Source organism: Prunus persica, chromosome G3 (genome assembly GCF_000346465.2).
Source record: "Prunus persica cultivar Lovell chromosome G3, Prunus_persica_NCBIv2, whole genome shotgun sequence".
In the NCBI taxonomy this organism is placed as follows: Eukaryota; Viridiplantae; Streptophyta; class Magnoliopsida; order Rosales; family Rosaceae; genus Prunus; species Prunus persica.
This window is the reverse complement of record NC_034011.1, coordinates 111,570-135,025: the sequence shown is the minus strand read 5'-3', so window position 1 is coordinate 135,025 and position 23,456 is coordinate 111,570. Positions and strand designations below refer to the sequence as shown.

Here is a 23,456-nt window from a genome sequence, read left to right as displayed (position 1 = left end):
AATGTTAAAACATTCAAAATATCAGAAAATGCCTTTTGTAAATTCAAATGTTAAGAATTAAAATTATTAATTAAATGAGGATGATATGGTAAATCCACATTTTTTTACATTTTTATGGCAAATAACCCACTAGTGTAGTAGTTTGAAGCAATTGCTCTCTAAGAGAGGTCTTGAGTTCAAATCCTAACATCCGTGTGTAGTGTGTGTGAATTTAATATGTTATCGCTTGTCTCAATAAGAAAAACCTTCTAAAAAAAATTTGAATTATGAATTGAAATAATTTCAATACACATACATGGTAAAATAAAAAATTAAAAGGGTCTTGGATATGTACTATCTGCTTACTTTGCAATATTTGAATGAATGCACACAAATGTTGATTGTAGTTGTTAGAACTAGAGATGCCTAATTTGATGGATCATTCTGAATGCTTAGATCGTCACTTATATTTTTTTTAAGCTTGCAAGTTATTTCAATTGATTGAGTGCATAGTTGTTGAGTCTTATGGCTAGTTGTTGACTAGTCATATTGTAGCTTGGTGTGTTTGATTGTTATTCTCCTAGACCTGTTAATAAGAAAATTGATAAAACACTTTTTAAACAATTAATAAATTTAAAGTCTCAAGTAGTTGGAGGTAAAAATGTTTAGGGCTATTTGTCATTTCTTAGAATTTCAAATTTTGAATTTGGGATGCTAATGAGGTGTAGTCTAATGAACAAGAACCTTAACTTGCCAATCAACGATCTCATATTCAAACTCATGTGACATACTGTCCTGTGCGTCTGAGAATATCCCCTTCCCATTATTTTATTTATTTTTTGCCATATCCCTTTCCCCTTGTTAGCTAAAAAAATTGGATTTGGGACGTTTGAGTTGGAAATGGTATATACCCTTAGGTCCCGTTTGGTTCATGGAAAAAGAGGCTTGGGAATGAGAATTCAATTGCTTTCTCATGTTTGGTATGTCTAGGCATTTGAAATGGTTACCTGCACATGGGAAAGTAGGGGGAAAGTAAAGCCCTCCTCTTAATTTGGGTTTTGTTTTCCCTTATTATGGGAAAGTTTAGGAAAATGAGCCAACATTCAATGCACAATTTTCATAACTATTTTGTCCCTATGAACAATTTATGATTACAACGTATCATTAAATGCATTCTTTTTTTATTTGATTTAATATGGGTATAATTGAAAAATTATACAAACTTTGTTTTCCATTCCTACTCATAACAAACATCGGAAAAGAAACAAAGTGAAATCTCCCGGTTACTTTCCCGACATTATCAAACGTGGAAAATAAATCTTTCATTTCCATTCCTTGAGAAATAACATAGGAAATAATTTCCTTTTAAATATATTCCGTGAACCAAACGGGCCTTAAAGATCAGGGATAGTGTCGTCAACTGAGTTGAAAAGGAGTGCACCCTACTCACCCGGAATAGAGTGAGCCCCCCGTCAAACCTCATCTTATTTTTGAATTTTTGGACGATCGCCAGGGCTTTCCATTCTGCGAAAAACGCACATGTTTTTCCCGCCTTTTCTCTTTTCATTGTTTTCAAACTGTTCTCGATAATTCTCTCTCTGTTTTGCTTTATCTTTATGAGGAACCCCTCAGCTTCGCCTTCAGCTGTCAAATTTACTTTGTGAAGTTATAAAGCTGGAGCTCATCGATCATCAAACACAACGGTGAATAAGCTGTAAGCTATTTATGAATGAAAATGTTTCGGTTTTGATTCGTTTCGTTTTGTTCAATTATTTTTGCATTAGCAGATTTTATACTTCGATTTTTTCTTGAATAGTTGGGATACCTTCATCTCTTCTATTTTTAGCTTTTGAATTTTGCATGCTCGTACCTTCTGGTTAGTCATCTGATCTCAGATGCAGAACCTAAAATGTAAAATACGAGGGGCTGAGGGCCTGAGATTGGTTTTCTATGAGTTAGGGTTTACCAATCTGATTATCGTATGAGTTAGATGAGTCTGATTTAGAAGTAGTGAAATATTTTACATGAGAAAAGGAAGTGTCGTGATTATTGGGGATTTACCAATTTGATTTTTTTTCTTCTCTTCCTTTGTTTTCCTATTGGATGGTGAATTCATAGTTAGGTGATTTTCATCTCATGTTCTCATTGCTCTAGAGATATTTATATCAGCACTGGGTTTATGTTGTGTGTCAGACACTATGTTTGGTTACTCAGAAAACAAGAATAAGAAATCATAATGAAATATTAAATCAAGCGCTTTCTATTCTGTTTGTTTTTATTCTTTTAACAATTTGAAAACTCTACTACCTAATATCAAACAGTTACCATCTTGGTGGTATGGGTCTGAAAAAGGAATTATCACGGTACTGAGTTTGTATTAGCTTCACTTCACAAATTTTTCCTCAGCAAACAATATTAATTTTTTATACCCCTCCTCTCCTTTCTGCATCTTTCTTTGTTTCTTTAACTAAATTGTGTTGTCTATTGTTCAGGTTACAACTGCAATTTTGCTGTTTCTGAGTTCTCAGGGCGGTGTAGAACCAATGTCGGTTGATACACGACGATATTTACGGGATGTAAGCAGTAACAACTTTAATACGCTGTAGTTGTATTGCCAATGGCAGAACTTATTGTAGCTTTCCAGTTTCCTTTTCATATTTGTTAAATGATGCATAATCTTTGTGTAGCTTAGTATATGCTATAATTAACTCATAATAACTATTCTATTAATTGTTAGCAACTGTGTCATCTGGCATAAGACCCATAGATGCCATTTTGGTTTTACTTTGTGTAACTTAGTTATGTTAATTGAGTTGTTAATGGATTCCAGATCTGTGCAATCTGAAAAAGTTTTTTCACCTGATATTTAGTTTCCCTTTTATTTGAGGGTTTCTTGGATTTATATTCATCTCAAAAGGAAACAAAATGGTAGAGTCGAATTAGGATTTGCAAGCCCCAATAAACCTGAACACTTGCAATTTTTAGTAGATACTGGAAAAATAATTATATGCTTGATGCCTCAAAAAATCTGTTTCAGGACCAAACAAGCAATTGTCGGAGTTTTGGAAGCATTAATCATCCCTCTAGCCAATCGAGAAAGATATCCATTGGAATTATGGTAGACCAATTAGCCAAGAAAAAGTCTGGAGTCACAAAGGAAGGGGAGGTTGTGGTGCCAAATGCAGAAATGGAAAAATCTAACTTAGGAAATATCACACAGGGAAAAAACAAGAAGGAAGAATTCACAGCTTCCAAGAAAGCAAAACAAACTAAGGATCCACAGCAGGTGAATTCCCCATGGATTACTACTACATCATTCCACCAGAAAATGCGGACTTCAGATACCGTTCTTCATGCAAAACAATATTCTAATTTGCCATCTGGTAGTGGGAAGCAGTACAAACTTGATGGAGCAAGGAATGCACCACTTACATATTCTGTTCAGTTTTTTGCAAACCAAACCTCGTTTTTGGAGTCGGATGGTAAGAAACAGAATAACTTTGATAGAGTTAACTACCAAAAGAAGGAAGTGAAGGATAGAGCAGTGGAGGTCCAAGATTTCACATTTGAGACTGCGAAGGAAGTCATAATGTCGGATAAGGAGGTGCTAGTGGATAAAGCAGTTGCAACAGAAGGCAGAAGAACTGAAACTCTCAGAATGAAGCTTTGGGAGATTTTGGGAACTGTTTCTTCACCAGATGATCAGCGTTCCAAATCTCAGCTTCATAAGGTTGGTGACGATAAATTAAATCCACAGCAGGAATTTGATCAAATGGGTGCCACAGTTGTCAAGTCCAAGCAGAATTCTGATAGACCAGGGCAAAAATATGATGAAAAGGGTGATGCATCTATCAATCCAAGACAAAATTCAGATACTATAGAAATGGATTCTGAAAGTCCTGATAATATTGTCAGGAGACCAGTGACTCGTTCTTTGAGCCGAAAGAGAGCTCCAACTAAAAAACAACATAGAACTGCAACAAATGGTCCATCCCCTGGTTACAAAATGAAACATAGAGAGGACAGCATATTTTCTTTTGAAGAATGCTGCGAAAAACTACATGGTTCTTTTGCTGGTGGATCCTCAAAGTCTACACGGAAGAAGAGAGAGAACAAAAGTTTCAGAACTGAGTTTCCTGGGATCTGCCTTCCGGAAAAGGATAAGTCAACTAAGATTCAGCAACCAATTAATAGGAGTGAAACACCATCACCTGCTAAGCAAGCTACTTCTGTAGATAAGACAATGGGAAATTTTCATGGTTGCCTACCTGAGAATGAAAGAGAGTATCTTGAACTGGAGAAGAATATCCAAGAGCAAGAAATCTATCAATCACCACTGACCACCAAGAAATTTAAACGAGACTTTGACACTCTAGAAAATAAAGACCAACATGAAGAAGACAATGGCAATCCAAGCTTGAAGAATGATGCTAATCCAGAAGATGATTATCTAAGTCCAACATTTGGAATTAAAACACCTGTGTCAAGCTCTTCTCCTAGCTCAATCCCAAAATCAGACCATGTTAGTAGTCCTGCACAATCAGAGAGGAGATTTACTGTGGGAGATATTCATAGTTTCAGGACTTTCTGGACTTCAAAACAAGATTTTTGTGATAATGGACAAACAAAATCTTCTGTATCCTTTGTTATTGAATGGTAAGATAGTTTCCCAGTTTGCTGGTCTTTGATAGCTATTTTTGTTTTTGCCTTTCCTTATTGAACTTCAGGATACTGTGGAAGAGGAACTCAAGGATTCTCCGTTGAGAAAAACAGCAGCTGACGTGGAAGAAAATGATGCAGAAGATGGCCTGTTTTTATCATCATCTGAAGAGAGAGACTTGGGGAGTTGTGAAGAAGGTTCTCCCATTATCCACGGACATGACTGTATGTTCACTTAAACACTTCTGTTAACTGTATGATAAACGCATTTCCAGAAAATTTCTGCTAAAATTAAGGTCACTTGATTGGTTATGCATCTGTAAAATACAATTATCTTAACTGTATGTTGTATGATGTAAGATACTGCCATATGTGTTCCCCCACCCCTCCCACGGCGCCAGAATGAAAGCTACTTCATTTATCTAACCATCCTGTGCAGGTTGCCTAGAAAAATATACTCTGTCCAGAAACTAGTATGGCTGAAAACTAAAATTCGAACTTTTCCCAGATGAAAGGCTCCGCAGCCAGCAAATCACTACATTTGACCATTTAAAGATAACAGCCACCTCACCTTCTCTCATTCTGCATTAATATTTGGTGTTGCAGGGACTGGAGAAGATAATTGGATAGAGGAACCTTCAGAGCCTAACCAAGTTGATGGACTGGCTAGGTTTTTCTTCTCTCCCTTCTATCTGTACATTTGTGAATCGGTGCAATATAGAAACTAGTTTTCTATATTCACATTCCGTTTGTGGTTTACTTTTGTCTCACTTGACAATGTTTCAGGGCTGTTGAACTGTTTGCCTTGGAATTAGAAAAACTTAAAACCAAATTGAGGTCAGCAACTAATAGGAAATCCTCTGAAATTCTGATGTCTGTTGCCGGGGAGGTACATATGCAGCTGCAGAATGTTGAGTCTCAGATTCAAACGGATGTGTAGGTACTTTCAACTGCAGGCTTCCCTGTTAAAGTTAACAATTTCTTAGTGTGCTCTGGATGATTTTTCAGGGGAAAGCTCACAAACCTCAGTAAATCAAAGAGAAAAAGGCTGGAATCAAGGTTTGAGGGTAAGAAAATTGTATCATTTACATGTTTAATTGATAATTTTTAGGTCCTGATTTAATTAACTTGAATCTCATAAATAATTACTATTACCCATGTATTTCCATCTGTAACTAAGTATGTTTTACCTTTCTGTTTAGTAGTGGTTTGATAATTTTCTGACCAAGATGAACTGTACACACTCCTATGGCACACATGGTTATATTTATGACATGTAAATGCAAATTTTATCCTTAGATGCATCTTGATAAGCACTTATGTCATCAAACAATCAATCTACCTTCTTTAAAGGGTTTCAATTATGTGATTTTTTTTCTTTTCTGAAAATTAATTTTCTGGCCTTTTGCACTACTCTCATATGTTAGGTGATGTTCCAAGTCCTACTGGAAAATTTGTTCTTTTTATCCACAAAGTTGTGAGGTTTGCACGTCTTTGTTTACCATGAGAGCACCTAATGCTAGCTTGTAGGTGGTGGAGATTAGTTTAGTTCTTATGAATGTCATTATCTTTTACATATTTTAAAGTCTTGGGTCTCTCTATCCATTGCTGAATGGTTTTGGGTTGGATAACTTCAACCTTTAAGATGTTGGATTTTAATAAGTTATACTTAGTACTCTTTTTGTTGAAATTTGTTCTCATACCATATTTTCTTCTTTGAGCGAGTGGAGTTCTGTATCAATCTCTTTGACTTAGCTGTTTGGGGTGATGCAGATTTTATAGGTGATTCGTTTCCCTTCAGGGAGGACAAAGGGTTTTGGGGTCAATTTAGTCTGTATGTGTCTGGATGTGGGATTTTCTCTCATTGAAGCTTAACCTGAAACCCCACCTCCTTTCAATGCAGAGCAACAAGAACACTTGAAAGTGATTTATGACAAATTCAAGGAACAGGTCAATCAGCATCTTCAAGATTGCAGAAGCACATTTGAAGGGCTGGACGTGTACCAGACAGAGTTCAAGGGAACCGTGGAAAAGCAAAGTATGACAGCTTCTCTATATTTAGATCTGTATTATCCTTTTTGTGTCACTTCTTCACTGAAATGTGTTTGTATAGGTGTTATATCATGTCAACCATGATTGCCCATAAATGATACTTTCAAGAAGCTAAATGATACATATACAAGCTTCCAAATAATTGTTTAATATGGTGACATCTCCATAATCACGGGTAGAAACATATCCTGCTCTTGAACCCCATGCAAAACTCAATGGAGAGATTAATTTTCTCTTCACAAAAATTCCATGCATCCTATGCCTTGCTTGGTAGATGCTCTGCTTGCATGGCGGCATTGTGTCCTGCAGCAAAAATCAGACTTGAACCCAGACTGTACTGTGAAGGCTATGATCTTTATTTTGAAAGCTACATAAAAGCAGTTTCCTTAAATGAACTAAAAGTGTTTGCATTCTCATTGTAAACAAACAATATGCAAAATTCTGGTATACTCTTTTGATTCGGTTTTACTTACAGAAGCATCACACAGAAAGCTTCTGTTGCAAGTGGAAGAAGCAATTGAGACTCAACTCAATGATGCCCAAGGAAGAATCCAAGTCATGCAAGAGGCAAGTTTTCCTTCTAATTATATAAATTTGTTGTTGAGTTTCATACAATTATTTGCATACTGTAATCTTGGTATAAAGCTATGATGCAGTGGTATGCATATATAGGTGGAGTGGCTGCATATAGTGGTTGGAAAACTCCAATCCAGGCACTTCAGTCAATAGATTTTATTAGAACAGAACCTGTGACTTAGTTGCTATTTTTCTTTAGTATATTTTCTGACAACCTAGCAGAGATTATCTTGTAAACTTACTTTCACTGTACTGTAGAGTTTGTGGTCGTAATTGAGCTAAGATGTTTCAAACTGTAATCATTTTGTAATACTCGTCTGTCATCTTGCTCTCTTTACTTAGATAATGCTCAACTCAGGTATCTACTAAAACATGTCTTTGTTGTTCTCACTAATTACAGATGGGACGTGGGAAGATGCTCCAGTTGAAACACGAACTGGCTTTGTGTTTGAAAGAGGGTATTCTAAGTTGATTACAAGGCGTACAGCTCGCTAGAAAGATAGGACTTTGCTTAGAAATAGAGAAAGGCCCCAAGTTTGCTTCTTGCAAGTCTTGAAAGTAACACATTGGTCCCTAATAACATTTACTGCTTAGAAATTATCAGTAATCTCTATCTTTGGTTTTGTTGTAACATGTTTGTATAGTTGAACATGGAGTAAGGAAAGCAAAGGGAGGACTTATTTCCTTTTTTTTTTTCGCCACATAAGGTATTTTTATAATACATTACATATTTTAGAATACCTAGATGTCTTTATACATATTTTACAATACCTATATGTTTATGTGGCAGATCCAGGAAGCCATGTGGCACATTTAGGCTATTCTACCTTCTTGCATGTAAAGGAATAACATTGTTTTGCTATTTCCAATTCAACCAATCAGATTCCATTATATAGAGAAATTATCATGCGTGGCGGAACATAATTGATTGGGAATGATAAAACTGTGTCATTCTCGTGACATGCAGGTTTCTATCTACCTTCAGCGATGTAAGGATAAAAAAACAGGTTTTGCATTGGTCATGTGAAGAAAGATCTGTACCACATCATGAGTTAACAGATCTGTTGGCAGATTAATTTTTTCTTTTAAGAAAATATCACTTATTTTAACCACATCAATCATTTAAGATTCAATGACTTGCCTGCTAAATCGACTTCTCGTGTCGTACTTCGTGCTCTATCATTTTCCTGTCCAACGGGCTGATGGGGAGTAAAATGTGACATGACAAATCGATTTGTAGTAATTTAGGAGACACTAGACTCGCGTAGAGTAGAGACCCAAATCAAAACACTCGAGTCGAGGGAGATAAACCCAACAAAACAAACATAAATGATTTCGACAAAAAAAAAAAAACCATAAAATCCCTCGAGCTGGAAAGAGGTGGTAAGTTGGAATTGTCCTCTCGTTTTTTAAAATCCCTCGAGGAGACTAAAATTGGCTAACTGGCAGGCAGACGAGCGACGACATCTTTGATATTCGTTGGTTAGGTTTTGTTTGAACCCGGTTCTTGGAGAAGGAAGGAAGCAAGCAGTGCAGTCTGCAGAGAGTGAAAAAGATGGAAGAGAGTGAGAGAGTGAGGGAGGTGATAAGGAAACAAGTGGGGGATGATTGGGATGATGAAGTGATGAGCAGATCCCGATTCAAGGCGTTGAGTGGCCAGAGATCCGACTGGGAACCCACTTACCTCTTCTGGAGAGATTTAATCCTCAGCGTTGCTCGCCAACTCGGCCTTTTCATCATCAAACCCTCTCACCTCAACAACCAATGGTTCAATCGAGGAGGCCTCACCCCATTATCCCTCGACCGTGTCTTGGTATATTTTTTTCCTCTTTTCATCATCATCCTTCATTCTTTTTCTTTTTGGTCAATAATATAAATTTCTTCATTCATTCTCTCTCTTATTTCAGTTTGAAATGTACAATGAAGGTGAGATTGTGCTGCCCAGCGTGGATCTTGTGGACCCCACTGCAGGGCGTCTCTCCCAGGTTTTCACAAGACTTACCAACTCCATGATTAGGAGGAGCAGGACCACCACTCCTCAACTTCTTATGTCCCAGGATCGTCTCATTCTTACCTCACTTTTGAAGGTGGCATGTATTTTCCAAATAAAATGTGGAGTCTAATATCTTAGTTTCTGTGTGCCCCATGCTTATTCTTCTTGGTTAATTTTGTTTTGCTCTTTTCGTATGTGTAGCATAAAGCTGTTGAAGTTGTGAAACTTTTATCTGAATGTCATTGGACATCTTCGTGCATTGTCACCATGAAGAGGTTCCAGGACATATGTGGAGGAGCCTATGAAGCTTCTGCACTCTTGTCTCACTTGTCAGCACAAGGGAAGGCACGCTATCTCTCACTTTCCAAGGGAGACTTCATAGAGGTAGTACTACTTCTCTTATGCTTCTGTCACAATCATACAAAATCGATTTGTTTTGTTCAATTTTGCAAATGAGGGAAGCCTTCAACTGCCTGCCACACTTATGGAATGATTTGCCAACCAGAAGGACAAGTAACAATTCATGAAATAAACTGCTCTAATAGAAAAGCAGCCTAGAAAGTTGCAAATAAACTACGTGAATCATTCTTCTGTAGTCATTTTTCATATGATCACATAAGTTGAGATGTTGAGTGTACTAGTTACAGTATCCACGTGTCCCTGTTAATCTAAGATTTGTTTTGTTTGGTCATTTTTCGTTTTCAGGGTGTGAAAGTTTCCCTCTCAGCATCTTCCGTTCCTAGTATTTCAAGTCTAGATTGCGATGTTCTGCACCTGATTTGGACAACAGAAAAGCTTCAACAACAACTTAATGTGATTGACCAACGTTGTCAAACGTACCTATTTCTCACTCTAAATACTTCCTTATATGCATGCTGCACTTTCTTACTTTCTTGTTTGAGCATCAAAGACCATAGTTTCATAGATCCCAATCAACCTTGCTCACACCCAATTTTCAATCAATGGAAACAATGACATCTATGGTAGGTCAGAGCACTAATATGGAATTGGGCCTTGTGAATGGTTACTGAGATGAACTCTGCTGTTCCATGATGACTGTGATAGGGTGTGTTATCATGAAATTTAATTGTTGTCATTGCTTGACTTATTTGAGATATCTGGCTTGTGCCGGCTGGTTGAAGGTTTGGCCGGCACTGTTAACCATGGACAACCAGAAGGGATTAGTTAGTTGGTCACAGATATGTTGGGAGTAGAATCATTAGAAAGATACGTTATAGTCTTCTATGCTTTCTTCATTTGGAGCTGTGTTCTTACGTGGATAAGGGATGCCTAGGTCTCCAAACAAGTGTGTATGTCCTCGGGAGTCGGGGTTGAGTATATTTCATGTGCAGGTCAAGAAAATCAGCATTAGCTTGTTTGAATTCTGGAAACAAGAAAGTGGCGCTGAGGCATGTAAGGCAGTTAAAGTTGGCCAATGAGAGTAGAGAAAATTGTGCAACGCTCTTGAATAGAGTGGAGGAAGTCCTCGATGTTATTGCAAGTGCTGAATCCACAAAGAAGGTAATTTTAGGAGTGAAGATAATCTTTTATATTAGCTTTTAAATAAATGAAGAAAAAAAAAAATTGAACTGTGGAAATCTTCAGTAAGCTGATCCAATTTGGCTTGTTGGCAGGTTTCTGAAGCCATCCAAATTGGAGCTCAAGCAATAAAGGAAAATAAGATGAGTGTGGAAGAAGTCCAACATAGCTTACAAGAAATTGAGGAGAGCATTGATACACAAAAGCAAATAGAAAATGCTTTAGGTAATTCCTATTCTTGAGTTAAATTGAATTAAGCTGTGTGAGTTGTTGTGGTGCAGGATTTGTCATGCAGGCAATGCTTTTTGTTATCGTATCCAATTTGATGTCTTTGAATTTTGCAGAATCAACTTCGTTGTACACAGTTGATGAGGATGAAGAAGGTATTGAAGAGGAGTTCAAGAAATTAGAGCTGGATATTGAGGTTAACAGTGCAGGAGAAACAGAGGCTTCGAAATCCGCTGAATCATTGATAGACTCCTTATCAAATCTCAAGCTTGTGGATGATGTTCTAGCAAGAACACCAGCAGTTCAGGGCACTGTTGAAACAATAAGAAACAACAAAACAGAAACTCCCGTGCTTGAAACAGCCTAAAATTTCCCAGATCCCAGAATCATATTGTGATGATTTTGCTCAAGTGGTGAGTATAGTCAAATCACTAAACTAGTTCATTGTATAGTTTTCTCTTCTGTATAAGTAAAAAAACGAGTTCCTTGTATAGTTTTCTGCATAAGTAAAACCCTTGTAACTGAACAAAAAACCTTGCATTGCAATAGCCATTTTCAAAGACATCAAAATTAACCCTATGAATGACCGAGTCAATTTTGTAAATGGACGACTTCAGACCAGGGAAGAGTGGCATTTTCCCCTTAACTAGTGCTCAATATGGCACATAAAACTTCACATCGGATTCTATTGTCCCTTCCTGTTTGGGTTTGAGTGGATCCCCTCCTTATATGCCTTTGTATTTGTATTTTCGTCTTCGGTTTAATAACTTAAGAGTAAATTGTTGACATGAAATTGAACAATTGGTCGTACGCATGGTCCAATCCTGCCAATACAACATAATCGTTTTGACTTAGTCATAGGGCCTTGGTAGGAAGACACTTCAACCTCGTTTGTTAGGGAGGAGGTCTGGACTAGACTAGACTAGCAAAATGCTTACATTTCATGTGTAATCAAGGTATAATATGGTTATTGTTGTCTAACTTGGAGGATGAAAGACTATTCATAAGAGGTTGATGATTAAAATTTATCCCTTAATCCTTTTGAAAACAGTGGGATTATGAGGGATAAGTTTTAGTCATCAACCTCTTATTGATAGTCCTCATTCTTTCTTCAAGTTAGGCAACATATCCATATTAAGCCTTGAATATGCAGAAAATGTAGACATTTTGTTAGTCTAGTCCGGTCCTCCTTATCAAATAAGCCCAAGAGTATTGTCGTGTCAGCCGGTAAATTGGCTCATCTTTGATCCTCTTTTCTTCATCGTTTGTTTTTTTGGCCCCTTTTTCTTTTCGCTCTCTCTCTAAGAAGGCTCTCTATCCGGCTCCTCTAGGGTTTTGGAGGCTGCTACATGGTTTCTAAATGCAAATGTTGAACAAAAACCATGATATGCCTAGCTTTGATTGGATAAAGGTTTTCTAATATAGCTTGCACGTCACAACGCATGAACAGTGATTTTTTTTTCTCTCTCTCTTCTCGAACTACCAGAAATTTCATTCGAATCATCAATAGTCTCTTTTGGCATTTGAGATTGAGTCTTTGGCCTCAAAACGAAAGTGACAAAATGTTGACTTCAAGAGCTTGTATCATATTATAAACGACGAAAACACAGACACATGTCATCAAAATTGAATAAACAAATTATTTTCTATAATAAAAAAGTGAGCACATTTGAGCAGGAAAACTTGTATGAAACAGGAATAATATTGTTTTGCTATTTCTGGCCAATTACAGACTACCACGTGAAAAAATTATCACGTATGACATACTATGATTGGTCAGAGATAACAAAATAGTTCTATTCCTGTTTCATGAAAAGCATTTCTCCCATTTGAGGTTGCAATCCACAAGAATTCTATAGTAAGGACCATATATATGGCATTTAGATCAGATCTTATCTCTTAATCATTTGATCAAATTAAATAGCTCAATTAAACGATTAAAAAATAAAATCTCATCTAAAAACGATATATACGATATATAACACACTTACAATAGAATGACTCATCCGGTTGAATTGAATCTATGGCAATAAAATGGGGGCCCAGTAGATTATTATAGATGGCCATTGGCTCCATTGTTGAAGAAGGTGCGAGCCATCCAATCGCCACGAACTCTGTGAGGGCCTCATCAACTCACGTCGTGTTTGGAGCCTTGTTATTATCATATCATATCATATCATGATATCATGGGCAATGGGCCATCGGAGACCTTGATCAGACACGTGTAAGAAAGCCGATTGGGCATCAGAATGGCCACACTGACACAACAGAGCAGCTGTCGTTTGCCAGAGGTGGCTTCACAAACAGAAAGGTGATCGGTCAAATGAAGGGAAGGGATCAACGGTCGGTGAACGGCAGTTAAACTAGAAGTGTATTGATTAATAAAAACAAATTTGGTCGGATTTAATTGATTGATTAAATAGTTAATTAACAATTAATGTTAAGCTTAAGATAGAATGCATTCCCAATTCCCAGGGTTGGCAAAAGAAATGATAATCTAATGTTAATGAGGAGGAAAAGCAGTAGGTGTGAAAGTAGAATCGTCGTTGGGAAGTTGTGAGCACATAGTAGCTATAGGTAGGGATGAGGAAATTTGACCGTTTGAGGTTGGGGTCAGCCTCAGCACAGCACAAGTGTTGTGTTGGGTTCTGGGATGAGTGCCATCTGGCTAAGACTGGTGTCCATTCCCACCCATCATCCGATGGGCCTTGGGTGATGGGGCCATAACTCATAAAATGCTTTTCATAGTTTGACTCCTTGCAGGAAAGTGATTATTAGGAAAAGCTTTTTTGGAATGAAAACGCGGACACCTGTCTCTCGTCCTTGTTAAACGCGGTTTGCATTACATCATAGGTTTGCACTGCAGTAGTAGGAATCCATTATGCATATATCCCCACAATAAAATATGTTATCAAAAGAAGACCCCAAAAAACTTTCACTTTACAAAAAAATTCAAAAGATATCCAAATTTTACACCTAAAGAAACAAAAAAAGAAAAAAAGGGCAAAAACAATGCAAATCATTCACACGTCCAACAACAATACAACAATACAACAATACAATAATACAATGGGGGTGGATAATTGGATCAATTCTTGTACAAGAAGCAAGATGGGTTTTAGAGTGAAATTGATAATATGAAAAAGCACACGTGAGTAACGTGGTATTGAATTGAAAGCTTTGCATCATTACATTGATTGCCTGCCTGTGGATGTGGTCCTATCCTATTCTCCTCCCATCACAAATTCAAAAGGAAAGGTGTGGTTGATATATAACCAACCACGCCCTAAACCCTTTCTTTGTACTAGCGAGTGAGTGAGTGAATTAGTGCACTTATTATCTTGGTTTGCATTCATTTGACCAACACTGATGAAGATGATCATCTACCCAAATGCCAACAACAACCAACGTACCCTCCTTCCTTGCTAAAACCCTTCGACCTAAATGTGCTGCTGCAATTCCGCGTGTGTTGGGATCGGTCAAATTCCCATAATCTGTAATCTTGTGGGGGATTTTGCTTTTGCATCTTTTAAATTTTTTAAAATAGGTCAAGTGAACAAGGTGTCCTAAACCAATGAATATATTACATATTACGGTTAGAAAAAAAAAAGAAAAAAAGAAACCAATGCGAAGTTTCAAAGAGAAAGAAAAAGTCATATTCAATATCTTACACCCACCCGTGGGCGAAACTTGTATAAAGCAGCACAACCCCACACACATGGTAGATGACACATAACATATTACTATCAGGAATCAACTCAAATTACTGTAACTTCCCTGACTGACTAGTGTCTAGTCATAACTAGGCACAAAGACATGTCGACTTGGAATCTTATGAGGAGGGAGGGCATTATAGGAATTAACTGAGCATGAGATAAGATATATATAAAAGAAGAGGGAGAAAATAAATAGGGTAGATGGATAGATGGATGAATTGGATATATATCATATCATAAATCTATCCGACTACCTTTACCTTATCATGAATTTGAGCAAACGAATGATCCACAAAAGCCCAAACGACACACTCATCTTTGCACTCTGTTGCCTATAAATAAAACCACCATTCTTCTTCACTCTACTCTTCTTCTGATAACCAAAACAAAAACAACAAAACTTTGTTATTACTTAAATTATAACCCAATTGGCCAATTGGCCTGACTGCTTTCGAACTGTCTGTTGAGGGAGAGAGGAAGAGAGGGGAGAGAGAGGGAGAGAGAGGGAGAAACAACATACTAATATGGCGTCAGATGAAAGTATGACCATCCGCTCCTGCATCTCCATGCAGGAAGACGAGTATGACGATTATACGACGGATGATGGATATGATCACCATCCCCATCTCCACAACTTGTCCAGGCTTTCTATGTGTACTAGTAGGAGTTCCACCTATGGTGCTCCTGATCAGGATGAAATTGATGATGATGTTGATGGTAACTACTTCTACCAAGGCCTACATCAAGATCAAGATCATGATGCCCAAGAACAGAGTGGTATGAGTATGTACATGTCACTCTTGTCCATGGAAAGCTTTGACGGGGATGTAGACGAGGAGGAAACATTGTCATCCAATGATAAACGAACCAAACAAGTACTACTGGAAGCTGGGCTGTCCTCCGACTCTGACAAGGAACCCGGCTGCTGTTACTCGCTTCCAGCGACACCCCCAAGACCAAGGACTCAGGCTAGTGCTCCAGCGGGAATGTTCAATTATAAGCATGACAATCCCATGTTGGTCAAAGAGTATGCCAGCGAGAACGAAGCTCAAACGCTGATGAGCGTCGATTCCAAGAAGAGGAGCAGGAGAAGTAGGAGGAGAATCTCATCAGACAACAAGGAGAACATGAATATGATGATGACGAGGATGGGTAGTAATCAGCTTGACCATTGTCATAGCTTTAGTGGGGAGAGTGAGGGTGGCTCTGGTACAGGGGTGGTGGTGATAACAAGGCCCAAAGGAGGGAGGAGGTCCCTGTGCATGGACTTGGAGGAAGTCAAGGCTTGCAGAGATCTTGGATTTGAGTTGGAACACCAGCACATGCTGCAGGAGATGCCCTCTCGTCTTTCTCTCTCCACCCCAACCCCAACTCTCACTCTCGATACCAACACTACCTGCAGTAGCGGTGGCAATTCCCCCATCGCTAACTGGCGCATCTCAAGCCCTGGTATGCCTAAGCTGCCTGCCTTCCATCTTTTTTTACCTTCATCATCTAATTTGAGTACTAAATATCTCTGCTTCAGGTGACGACCCACGGGATGTCAAGGCTCGCCTCAAGGTCTGGGCGCAGGCAGTGGCACTGGCATCCACATCAAGACAAGGCAGCGGAGCCGACTAATTCACAAAAGACCATCTATTCTATTCTCTCTGCATTTGGGTTTTTTATTTACTTCTGACACGCGCATCGGGGGGTCGGGGAGAGTTCCAAGTGTGGAGACTGAACAGAGTATAGTAGCATTTGCATTTTCGTTTCCACTACTACTAAGCACATTTTTCTTTCTTCTGTCTGGCTTTTGGGTAGATTTTGCCATTTACTTTTTCCCTAGGAGAGTTCGTATTTCTGGTTGACGATCCTTTATCTCTATTGAGTTGACTATATTTCCCCGTACCTCCGCAGCTTCTCCGCATTGTAAATATAACATAACCGATTATTTTTTTCATGTTGATAGACTTACAATCACACTTCATTATGTGGATTATGTGTATAGATTTTGAAGTTTCCATTTCATATATCGAGTTTGTGAGATGCTTCCCCATTGGATATTGGTTTGTTTGAGTATAATAGTATGGGGGTTGATATTGTATTGGTTATAAAACATATATCAAAACCTTTTTATTGACATTGTATTAGTTACAACACATATCTCAAAAGTTTATGTATTCTACTTAGTCCTATGTTGTCCCATACGGACTGCCCAAATTGATCGGAAGCTCTCTAACAAGATACTAAAGCGAGACAAAGGAAGAAAGAATGTCATACTTTACTTGGATGAAACCCTGTAGGAGCAGGACAGTAAACCAACGCACTGTTTTTAGCCTTACTTTTTCTCTCAAAACTCATAAGTAATCTGTGTTAACTGTTAATGGCCGTAGTCAGGCCTAACATACATGCTGGAGGATTTATACCAGTGAACTAGTAAATTAAATCCTATCCACGATCTGGAAGGGAAAAAATTCCAAAATCTCTGCACAAAGAGAGACAGAGATACCATCTGTTCTCACTTGACAGAATGAAACCACATGATGCATCTGGAACATATTATGGGCACCATCAAGGCACTTGGCAGATTTAGCACAGTAAAAGACAACCTTGTGGATTGAGAATATGTCATGGAACTGGAAGATAAATCTTCGCTGCAGAGTATAACAGTCATTTCAGTCCCTCACAATTGAAATGGATGGAAGGTATTGGGAAAGGGTATAGAAAGCTGAGAAATTGAAAGGCATCTGCTAATTTGAATGCTGAATTTACTCCTTGGTTACTAACAAGGTGAAAGCTTGTAAACCGAATTAACACACAAAGATACATTTATTGAAACCAACACTTTCCCAACCCAAGGACGGACATTCCAGATCTCCCAAGATACAGGAGTGACACCAGAGGCTTAGCTAGCACTTCCTTTTGAGCTCTTACACGACAAACCAAAGATTTTCAAGGCTAAAGCAGAACATAAATATCCTTGTGATTATGTTTCCCCTACCTAAATTTCAATAGTAATTATTATAGGATTAGCATATGCCCGCTTAGAAGCTAAATGGTCATTAATAGAATCCCCGTGGTAAAGAACCTAGAAATTAAGTTGGGAAACCTCCCACTGGGGTATTCTGAGATTAAGAATGTCTACCAAGGAAATAGGCACCTGTTCAAAGCTCTTCAGTTTCAATGGGCAGTGCCTCACCACAAGAAGCTCTTGGTCACTAGAAAGTCAGTGATTTGTGGTCCTATTGACTTTATGAAGAGAAAGAAATAGAATCCACTACAAGTATCAGCTCACAGTCATAAGCAGGCTACTAATTATGAACCATTAACTTTAAAAGCATGAAAAAGTTTCACGTTATCTTGAGATAGACAACAGAATCTCTCAGGTGAGAGAAAAATGAGGATGACTCCAGCGATTACAAAAACTAGCATAAAACAAGCACAGATTTTATTTGAATGAATGAATTGTTACAATTTCCAGAAATGGTAATGGAGTAAAGGATAAATTCTCACTCACTTGAACATTAGATTGTGGCAGGTGTTATCACAGGGGTATGCACAGTCAATAGCTTTAACCGGCAGTCGATCAAAGTACCAGTCTCCAACAGACAATGCAATTGCCTGCAAAATAAAAATGTGACTTAACTGATGCCTTTCAAATCTAACGCCATTTCATTATAAATGACTTTACTGAAGCCAAACTATGCGTAACTTGAGATTTCGGTGCTACATTTAATCATTTAATGAGATTTCTGTGCTACAATTCACTGCCTATCATATGTTATAAACAGAATGCTTCTGCCATTCTCACTTAACTAAATCAAATAGACAATTAAAGACACATATGCATGAGTTCAAGGCTTCCCCAGATGTCAATTCATAAAACAACCACCCTCCCATGTTAAACTCTTACTATAACTTCCACAACCATTTGAAAAAGTAATAGATATTTAAATGGGGGCATACCCTGTTTCCAAGAACAGGAGAATCATCAGCAAACCATGTATCTTGTCTCTCAGATTGGCAGTGAGCAAAGCAGGAATTGATGAATAAACCATTTTTAGTGGACACTGAGAAATCTCTAACAGCATTGAGCATTTGATTCCTGAAGTCTGCTTCATTTGAGGGAAAGGAGAACAGCATTAAGAAGGAATTCTGTAAGTGTGTGCTTGTGTCTGTATATGTTAAGATTACACTGGCACAATAATTAAATAAAATCAAGAAAAGAGCTAAAAAACGAGAATTACCTTGGAAAAACTGGATTTGGGATGAATTACAAAGTGCATGGTTTGATTTGCATGCACCCCATAAGCCACGAGGATCTGCAGATGGAGGGGCTAAACTAGCTTGAACCTGAAGAAAATAAATAAAAAAGACTTCAGCAAAATTATATCAGGGCCATGAAATACCAGTACAAAAGCCAAAATCCTTGCCAAACAGATAAAAACTGAATACTGATTTCTGTCCTATCAGTCATATGGTAGGCTCATTGGCTGCCTATTATGAAAAACTACAGCTTTTTACTATGCCTCTTAGAAGTAGAGCATTTAGGAAAAAAGCATAAACAATGCACTGGCTTGACAATCGAGTAGTTGCACCATGAAGACAAGACTGTTGGAGGAGGTATAGGTAAATAATTTCAACCAATACCTACAGACCCTCCAGTACAATACGGTACAAACTATAAATTGTCTATATAATAAAAAGATAAAAAGAAGATGACCTGCCATGCATCATAGGCTGCATTCAGAAGAAACATGGGAGTCTTAACATTTGCAACCAAATTTTGAGGAAAGAAGCACTGAGAGAGAGAGAGAGAGAGAGAGAGAGAGAGAGAGTTAGAATTTTTTATTACACATTTAATTGCATAAAATCAATAAAATCTAGAGAATTACCGAAGTTGGGTCTAGGTGGTCGATGCAAGTCTTTGGCAGATTTTTTTCCACTTCCTAAAATTATAACAAGTAGCCAATATCACACTTTAAACAGGCAAAGCAACTGGAGAATTATTCAAAGGAAACTTGTAATGTGACAATTTGAAGTGCCATATCGTTGTTCTGTTACCAGTCAACATAGATTGCAAATGTCCCAAATCCGTGCTAATGAATATTAGAAAACTTCTTATCAAACGAGCTCAAACAGAAGTTGTGGAAAGGTAGCGGAACTTTTTCGTTAATTTTGTGGGCCAGAGAGATTGCTACTGTTGTTACAAGCTCACAAGCAATCTATGGAAGTGGTGAGACCAATTTAGAAAGAAATTTACTATTGTAGTACAAGCTTTGTCCTCCAAAGGTCAGACTCTGATATAACCCTAAGTTTCTACTTCAAAATTGAGTCCAATCAACCATGAAATGGAAGCAGAGAACGATGAACATTACCTGCAAGCTAACCACACCAGCATACAAATTCTTTAGAGTGTGGCCACCAGATACATCAATTCTACAAAATATAAAACAAAACCATCACTAGAAGCATGTTCTTCAACTGAAGAATGCAAATTGATATAAGTTATAGAAGATCAGCTCATTACGCATCAAGGAACATTCCAGCATCACTTAGACATTTCACTCTGGTAGTTTCGGGAAACAAGTCTTGGAACTCATCACAGTGTAGTATGGATGCCAGACCCCCAGCAGAACATCCAGAAAGAAGAGCCTGAAACACAATTAAATGAATAGTAACTAAAAATTTCGAAGCTGACTCACATGAACAAGAGCAAGTTCAGTGTAAAACCTGGTCAGCTTTCTGCATTCCTTTGGACATTAACTCTTCCATAGCGGCTAACCATATCCGTTGCCCTCGAAAATGAAGTTGTGCAGCCTGAAAGGGAGAAATTAGAATATTGAGTGAGGTTTAAAATCAAAAGTTCAAAAAATCCTTTTAGTTCTGAGGATTTTGGGACTATGGGTATAGTTCACTCAATAATTAAAAATGCTTATTCATCAATAAAATGTTCTCTCTAATTGACCATCTTGAAAATAATAGGCCAGCGAAGCTAAACGGTTAGAAGATGCTTGTCAGTAACCAAACTAATCCGGAGCTGTTATGACATCCCTAAAGTTTTTATGATTGTAGGATTGGAAAAACTCAAATGAAACAACCAACCTCATTCTGACTGTCTCCACTAAAAGAAGCCCCATCACAGTAACGTAGCTTGACCCTGTTCCAGTTGAAGAAATCTGCAAGCATGAGAAGAGACGCCCATCCAGAACATATAAAAAAGTTATCAATTACAGATTAAGCACGTGCAAATTGCGTGTCAATGAAACAAAGAGGAGCAGAAAATGTATTTGATTTGATATAAATGGAGGGAGTGCATAACTTATGGAATAAGGGAAAAGCGTACCAGGGTTTTCTTCCGCTTTATTGCTCAATATTCCTGTGAATGGTAATTGCTTTTCCATGAACTTGGATGAACCGCGGCGAGTAGTTTTGCGATAAACACAATTTCTGATTGAGTTACACCACCCACCTCCCTGCAGAAGAAACCAAACAAATAGGAAATAAACCAGTTGCAAAGCAAACTTGATAAGAAAACTGAAATTGGAAATGAAATGGCAATACTTGATACCTCCAACTGAATGAGCCAGCTGTTTGCCCCCGATCCATAGCCAGGATGAAGATGGTAACCGGGCAATGTGCCATCCAAGCAGACTGTGGCATAAGAAGAAGAAGAAAATAATTTATTATTCTTCTTCTGAGGAGTTGATTTGATGCTGACATTGTAAGAAATCTTTGTATTTCTAAGAATAAGATCAACCAAAAAGGAGAGAGAGAGAGAGAGAGAGAGAGAGAGAGAGAGAGAGAGAGAGAGACCAGCTCCTTTAGAAGCAGCAGAGTCGATGAGAGTGAGGGGAACCATGAGATTGAGAGGAGGCTGCGTCTGTGTCTGTGTGGGTAAGGCTGAGGAGGCTGAGTCCGCCGCATCTTTGTCCGCTAAGTCTAACCAAGACTTGGACCACAACACTTGCTCTTTCTCCTTCTCCTTCAAGGCAGCCGCCAATGCCACCACCAACAAACCCAAACAACAACATACACTTACTTTCTGCTGCGGCTTCATTCTCACTCAGACTCAGAACCCAACACCCCTCCTCCTCTCCTCCTTCTCTTCTCTCTCCTCTCCTCTACTCTCAACTCTCCATTCTCAAACTCATATTGTTATACACAGCAAAATTAATTCACTCGAAAAAAAGTCAAAAAAGAAAAGAGGAAAGGCTTTGTCTTTTCTTTTTTATCCTTCTCATTTCTCATAATTCTATTTTATTCTTTTCAAAAAGCAGCCGTAAAACTGGTCAGAGTCCAGACAGTGACACTGTTTGAGTGAGAGCAAACGAGACACTCGCGTCCGTCTATCAAATATCTTGGCTTCATTCGTCCACGTCTTTTTTTTTTTGGGGGTCAAAATCTTTATTTTTGTTTGTATTTTTTGAAGAAGGATAATTGTATATTAAACTCGAATACATTATACGTATGTTAAGATTCGAACCCAATACTTTTTTTGAGAGAGTAATAGCTCCAAATCTCTACACTAGTGTGTCCTTTGTTTTTGGACCAAAATCTTAGTTTAGCCACTTACTAGTGATTACCTTCAACCCAAAAAAAGAAAAAAACCCTTCAACCTAAAAAATAATAAAAATAGCAGTGATGATTACTCCCCCACATAGGTTTTTTATTTTATATTTTATATTTATTTTAGAAGGAGAATTCATTCATAAAACCACTGAGTACAAAGAGCAACATGATATAAGGGCCTCGTTAAAACCTTCATAGGACAACCTCATGGGACAAACTCCTAGGGAGAAAAGAGTACCACACATGTCATGGACTAACAAGAGAATCCAATTTAAGTTACTTTGGACCATTACAATAAAAGAACAAGTCAAAAATGAAAACTAACACAAAAACCTTCGACGAGAACCGCAACTAGAGACCAAAACAGTAAACCCACACAGTGACGGACCTATTAAGGAGCAAGGAGATGCAACTGCACCTCCCCTCACCGAAAAAACCATTGTAGGTGCTTCAAATTGCCCCTTTACTTAACTGGTGTACAGATTACCTTATTTCCATTTTTAACATTTAAGTAAATGTCTTTGTCCTTTTACTTTCATTTATTTTTATATTACTCCATTTACTTAAGTTTACAATGTAAATAAGGAAGTACCCCATTTGGATTCAAATAAAAATACTAAAAAATCAAATTCTCACCAAATCAAAATATGAAAAATTAGTTTTAATGTAAAGAATAAAAGCCGCCAAAAATTATCTTGAGAAAATGATTATTTTGAAAAACCATTTTTCATACTTAGTCAATATTGCACCTTCGCTAAAAAAATTCTGGGTCCGCCAGTGGACCCACATGAGAGGATCGCAGAAACCTCAAATAGTAAACCCACAGGAGAGGACCGCAGAACATCTCAACTGTCAAAAGAAGCGTTCTATGAGCAAAATCATAATCCTTTGACACCCACACAAATTGTAAGGCATACCATAACAGAAACCAGGAGAGAACATGGAGTAGGAACACATAAAGAACAGTAAAAAGACCCTTGAGAAGCACTCCACTTCAACTCACAACCTGACAAAGAAAACCTCATATGACCAAGCATAATTCTTCAGTCGGCCCAGAGTAGAGAAGAGCACTACATCCTAACAATTACCACCAGCGTCAATGTTGCCGCTGCCGTTAAAATAGAGACAAAATATCAGCCACTAGGTATCACAATTCTCCC

The 23,456-nt window shown here is 37.9% G+C and overlaps 4 protein-coding genes across 9 annotated transcripts; 3 read left to right on the top strand and 1 right to left on the bottom strand.

The window, feature by feature from the left end:
- On the top strand, positions 1,427-8,619 carry LOC18788071 (meiosis-specific protein ASY3). 3 transcript variants are annotated; one of them, XM_020559784.1, is made up of 11 exons: positions 1,427-1,682; positions 2,472-2,555; positions 3,017-4,615; positions 4,707-4,863; positions 5,245-5,308; positions 5,425-5,574; positions 5,647-5,705; positions 6,412-6,420; positions 6,542-6,676; positions 7,166-7,257; positions 7,667-8,619. In XM_020559784.1, the coding sequence occupies exons 2-11, from the start codon at positions 2,523-2,525 to the stop codon at positions 7,736-7,738; spliced, it is 2,370 nt and encodes a 789-aa protein (XP_020415373.1). In that variant the 5' UTR covers positions 1,427-1,682; positions 2,472-2,522; the 3' UTR covers positions 7,739-8,619. The 3 variants fall into 3 exon arrangements, with proteins under 3 accessions (XP_020415373.1, XP_020415372.1, XP_020415374.1); XM_020559783.1 differs by having other exon boundaries at positions 1,427-1,693; XM_020559785.1 differs by lacking the exon at positions 6,412-6,420 and having other exon boundaries at positions 1,427-1,693; positions 7,667-7,818.
- Positions 8,618-11,605, top strand: LOC18788028 (charged multivesicular body protein 7). Its single transcript, XM_007221476.2, has 7 exons — positions 8,618-9,079; positions 9,174-9,353; positions 9,461-9,643; positions 9,965-10,095; positions 10,612-10,780; positions 10,894-11,023; positions 11,143-11,605. Exons 1-7 carry the CDS (start codon positions 8,822-8,824, stop codon positions 11,391-11,393), a joined length of 1,302 nt encoding a protein of 433 aa, XP_007221538.1. The 5' UTR covers positions 8,618-8,821; the 3' UTR covers positions 11,394-11,605.
- LOC18788091 lies at positions 14,972-16,864 on the top strand. The gene is made up of 2 exons (XM_020559352.1): positions 14,972-16,191; positions 16,268-16,864. The coding sequence occupies exons 1-2, from the start codon at positions 15,267-15,269 to the stop codon at positions 16,360-16,362; spliced, it is 1,020 nt and encodes a 339-aa protein (XP_020414941.1). The 5' UTR covers positions 14,972-15,266; the 3' UTR covers positions 16,363-16,864.
- LOC18788082 (pectin acetylesterase 3) lies at positions 16,990-21,951 on the bottom strand. Of its 4 annotated transcripts, XM_020559349.1 has the most exons (13): positions 21,541-21,951; positions 21,296-21,378; positions 21,071-21,200; positions 20,830-20,903; positions 20,458-20,544; positions 20,255-20,379; positions 20,103-20,163; positions 19,620-19,673; positions 19,448-19,525; positions 18,972-19,077; positions 18,691-18,836; positions 18,242-18,345; positions 16,990-17,378 (listed from the first exon to the last, which is right to left on the bottom strand). In XM_020559349.1, exons 1-13 carry the CDS (start codon positions 21,782-21,784, stop codon positions 17,243-17,245), a joined length of 1,428 nt encoding a protein of 475 aa, XP_020414938.1. In that variant the 5' UTR covers positions 21,785-21,951; the 3' UTR covers positions 16,990-17,242. The 4 variants fall into 4 exon arrangements, with proteins under 4 accessions (XP_020414938.1, XP_020414939.1, XP_020414940.1 ...); XM_020559350.1 differs by lacking the exon at positions 19,448-19,525 and having other exon boundaries at positions 21,541-21,918; XM_007221497.2 differs by lacking the exon at positions 16,990-17,378 and having other exon boundaries at positions 18,025-18,345.

Coding starts and splice junctions, on each gene's coding strand:
- LOC18788091 (XM_020559352.1), top strand. CDS start 15,267: ATGGCGTCAGATGAAAGTATGACCATCCGCTCCTGCATCTCCATGCAG. Junction 16,192..16,267: donor CTGGCGCATCTCAAGCCCTG/GTATGCCTAAGC, acceptor TCTCTGCTTCAG/GTGACGACCCACGGGATGTC.
- LOC18788028 (XM_007221476.2), top strand. CDS start 8,822: ATGGAAGAGAGTGAGAGAGTGAGGGAGGTGATAAGGAAACAAGTGGGG. Junction 9,080..9,173: donor TATCCCTCGACCGTGTCTTG/GTATATTTTTTT, acceptor CTCTTATTTCAG/TTTGAAATGTACAATGAAGG. Junction 9,354..9,460: donor TTCTTACCTCACTTTTGAAG/GTGGCATGTATT, acceptor TCGTATGTGTAG/CATAAAGCTGTTGAAGTTGT.
- LOC18788082 (XM_020559349.1), bottom strand. CDS start 21,784: ATGAAGCCGCAGCAGAAAGTAAGTGTATGTTGTTGTTTGGGTTTGTTG. Junction 20,545..20,829: donor GTGGAGACAGTCAGAATGAG/GTTGGTTGTTTC, acceptor TCTCCCTTTCAG/GCTGCACAACTTCATTTTCG. Junction 19,674..20,102: donor CTGGTGTGGTTAGCTTGCAG/GTAATGTTCATC, acceptor TTATAATTTTAG/GAAGTGGAAAAAAATCTGCC.
- LOC18788071 (XM_020559784.1), top strand. CDS start 2,523: ATGTCGGTTGATACACGACGATATTTACGGGAT. Junction 5,575..5,646: donor TCTCAGATTCAAACGGATGT/GTAGGTACTTTC, acceptor ATGATTTTTCAG/GGGAAAGCTCACAAACCTCA. Junction 6,677..7,165: donor GGGAACCGTGGAAAAGCAAA/GTATGACAGCTT, acceptor TTTTACTTACAG/AAGCATCACACAGAAAGCTT.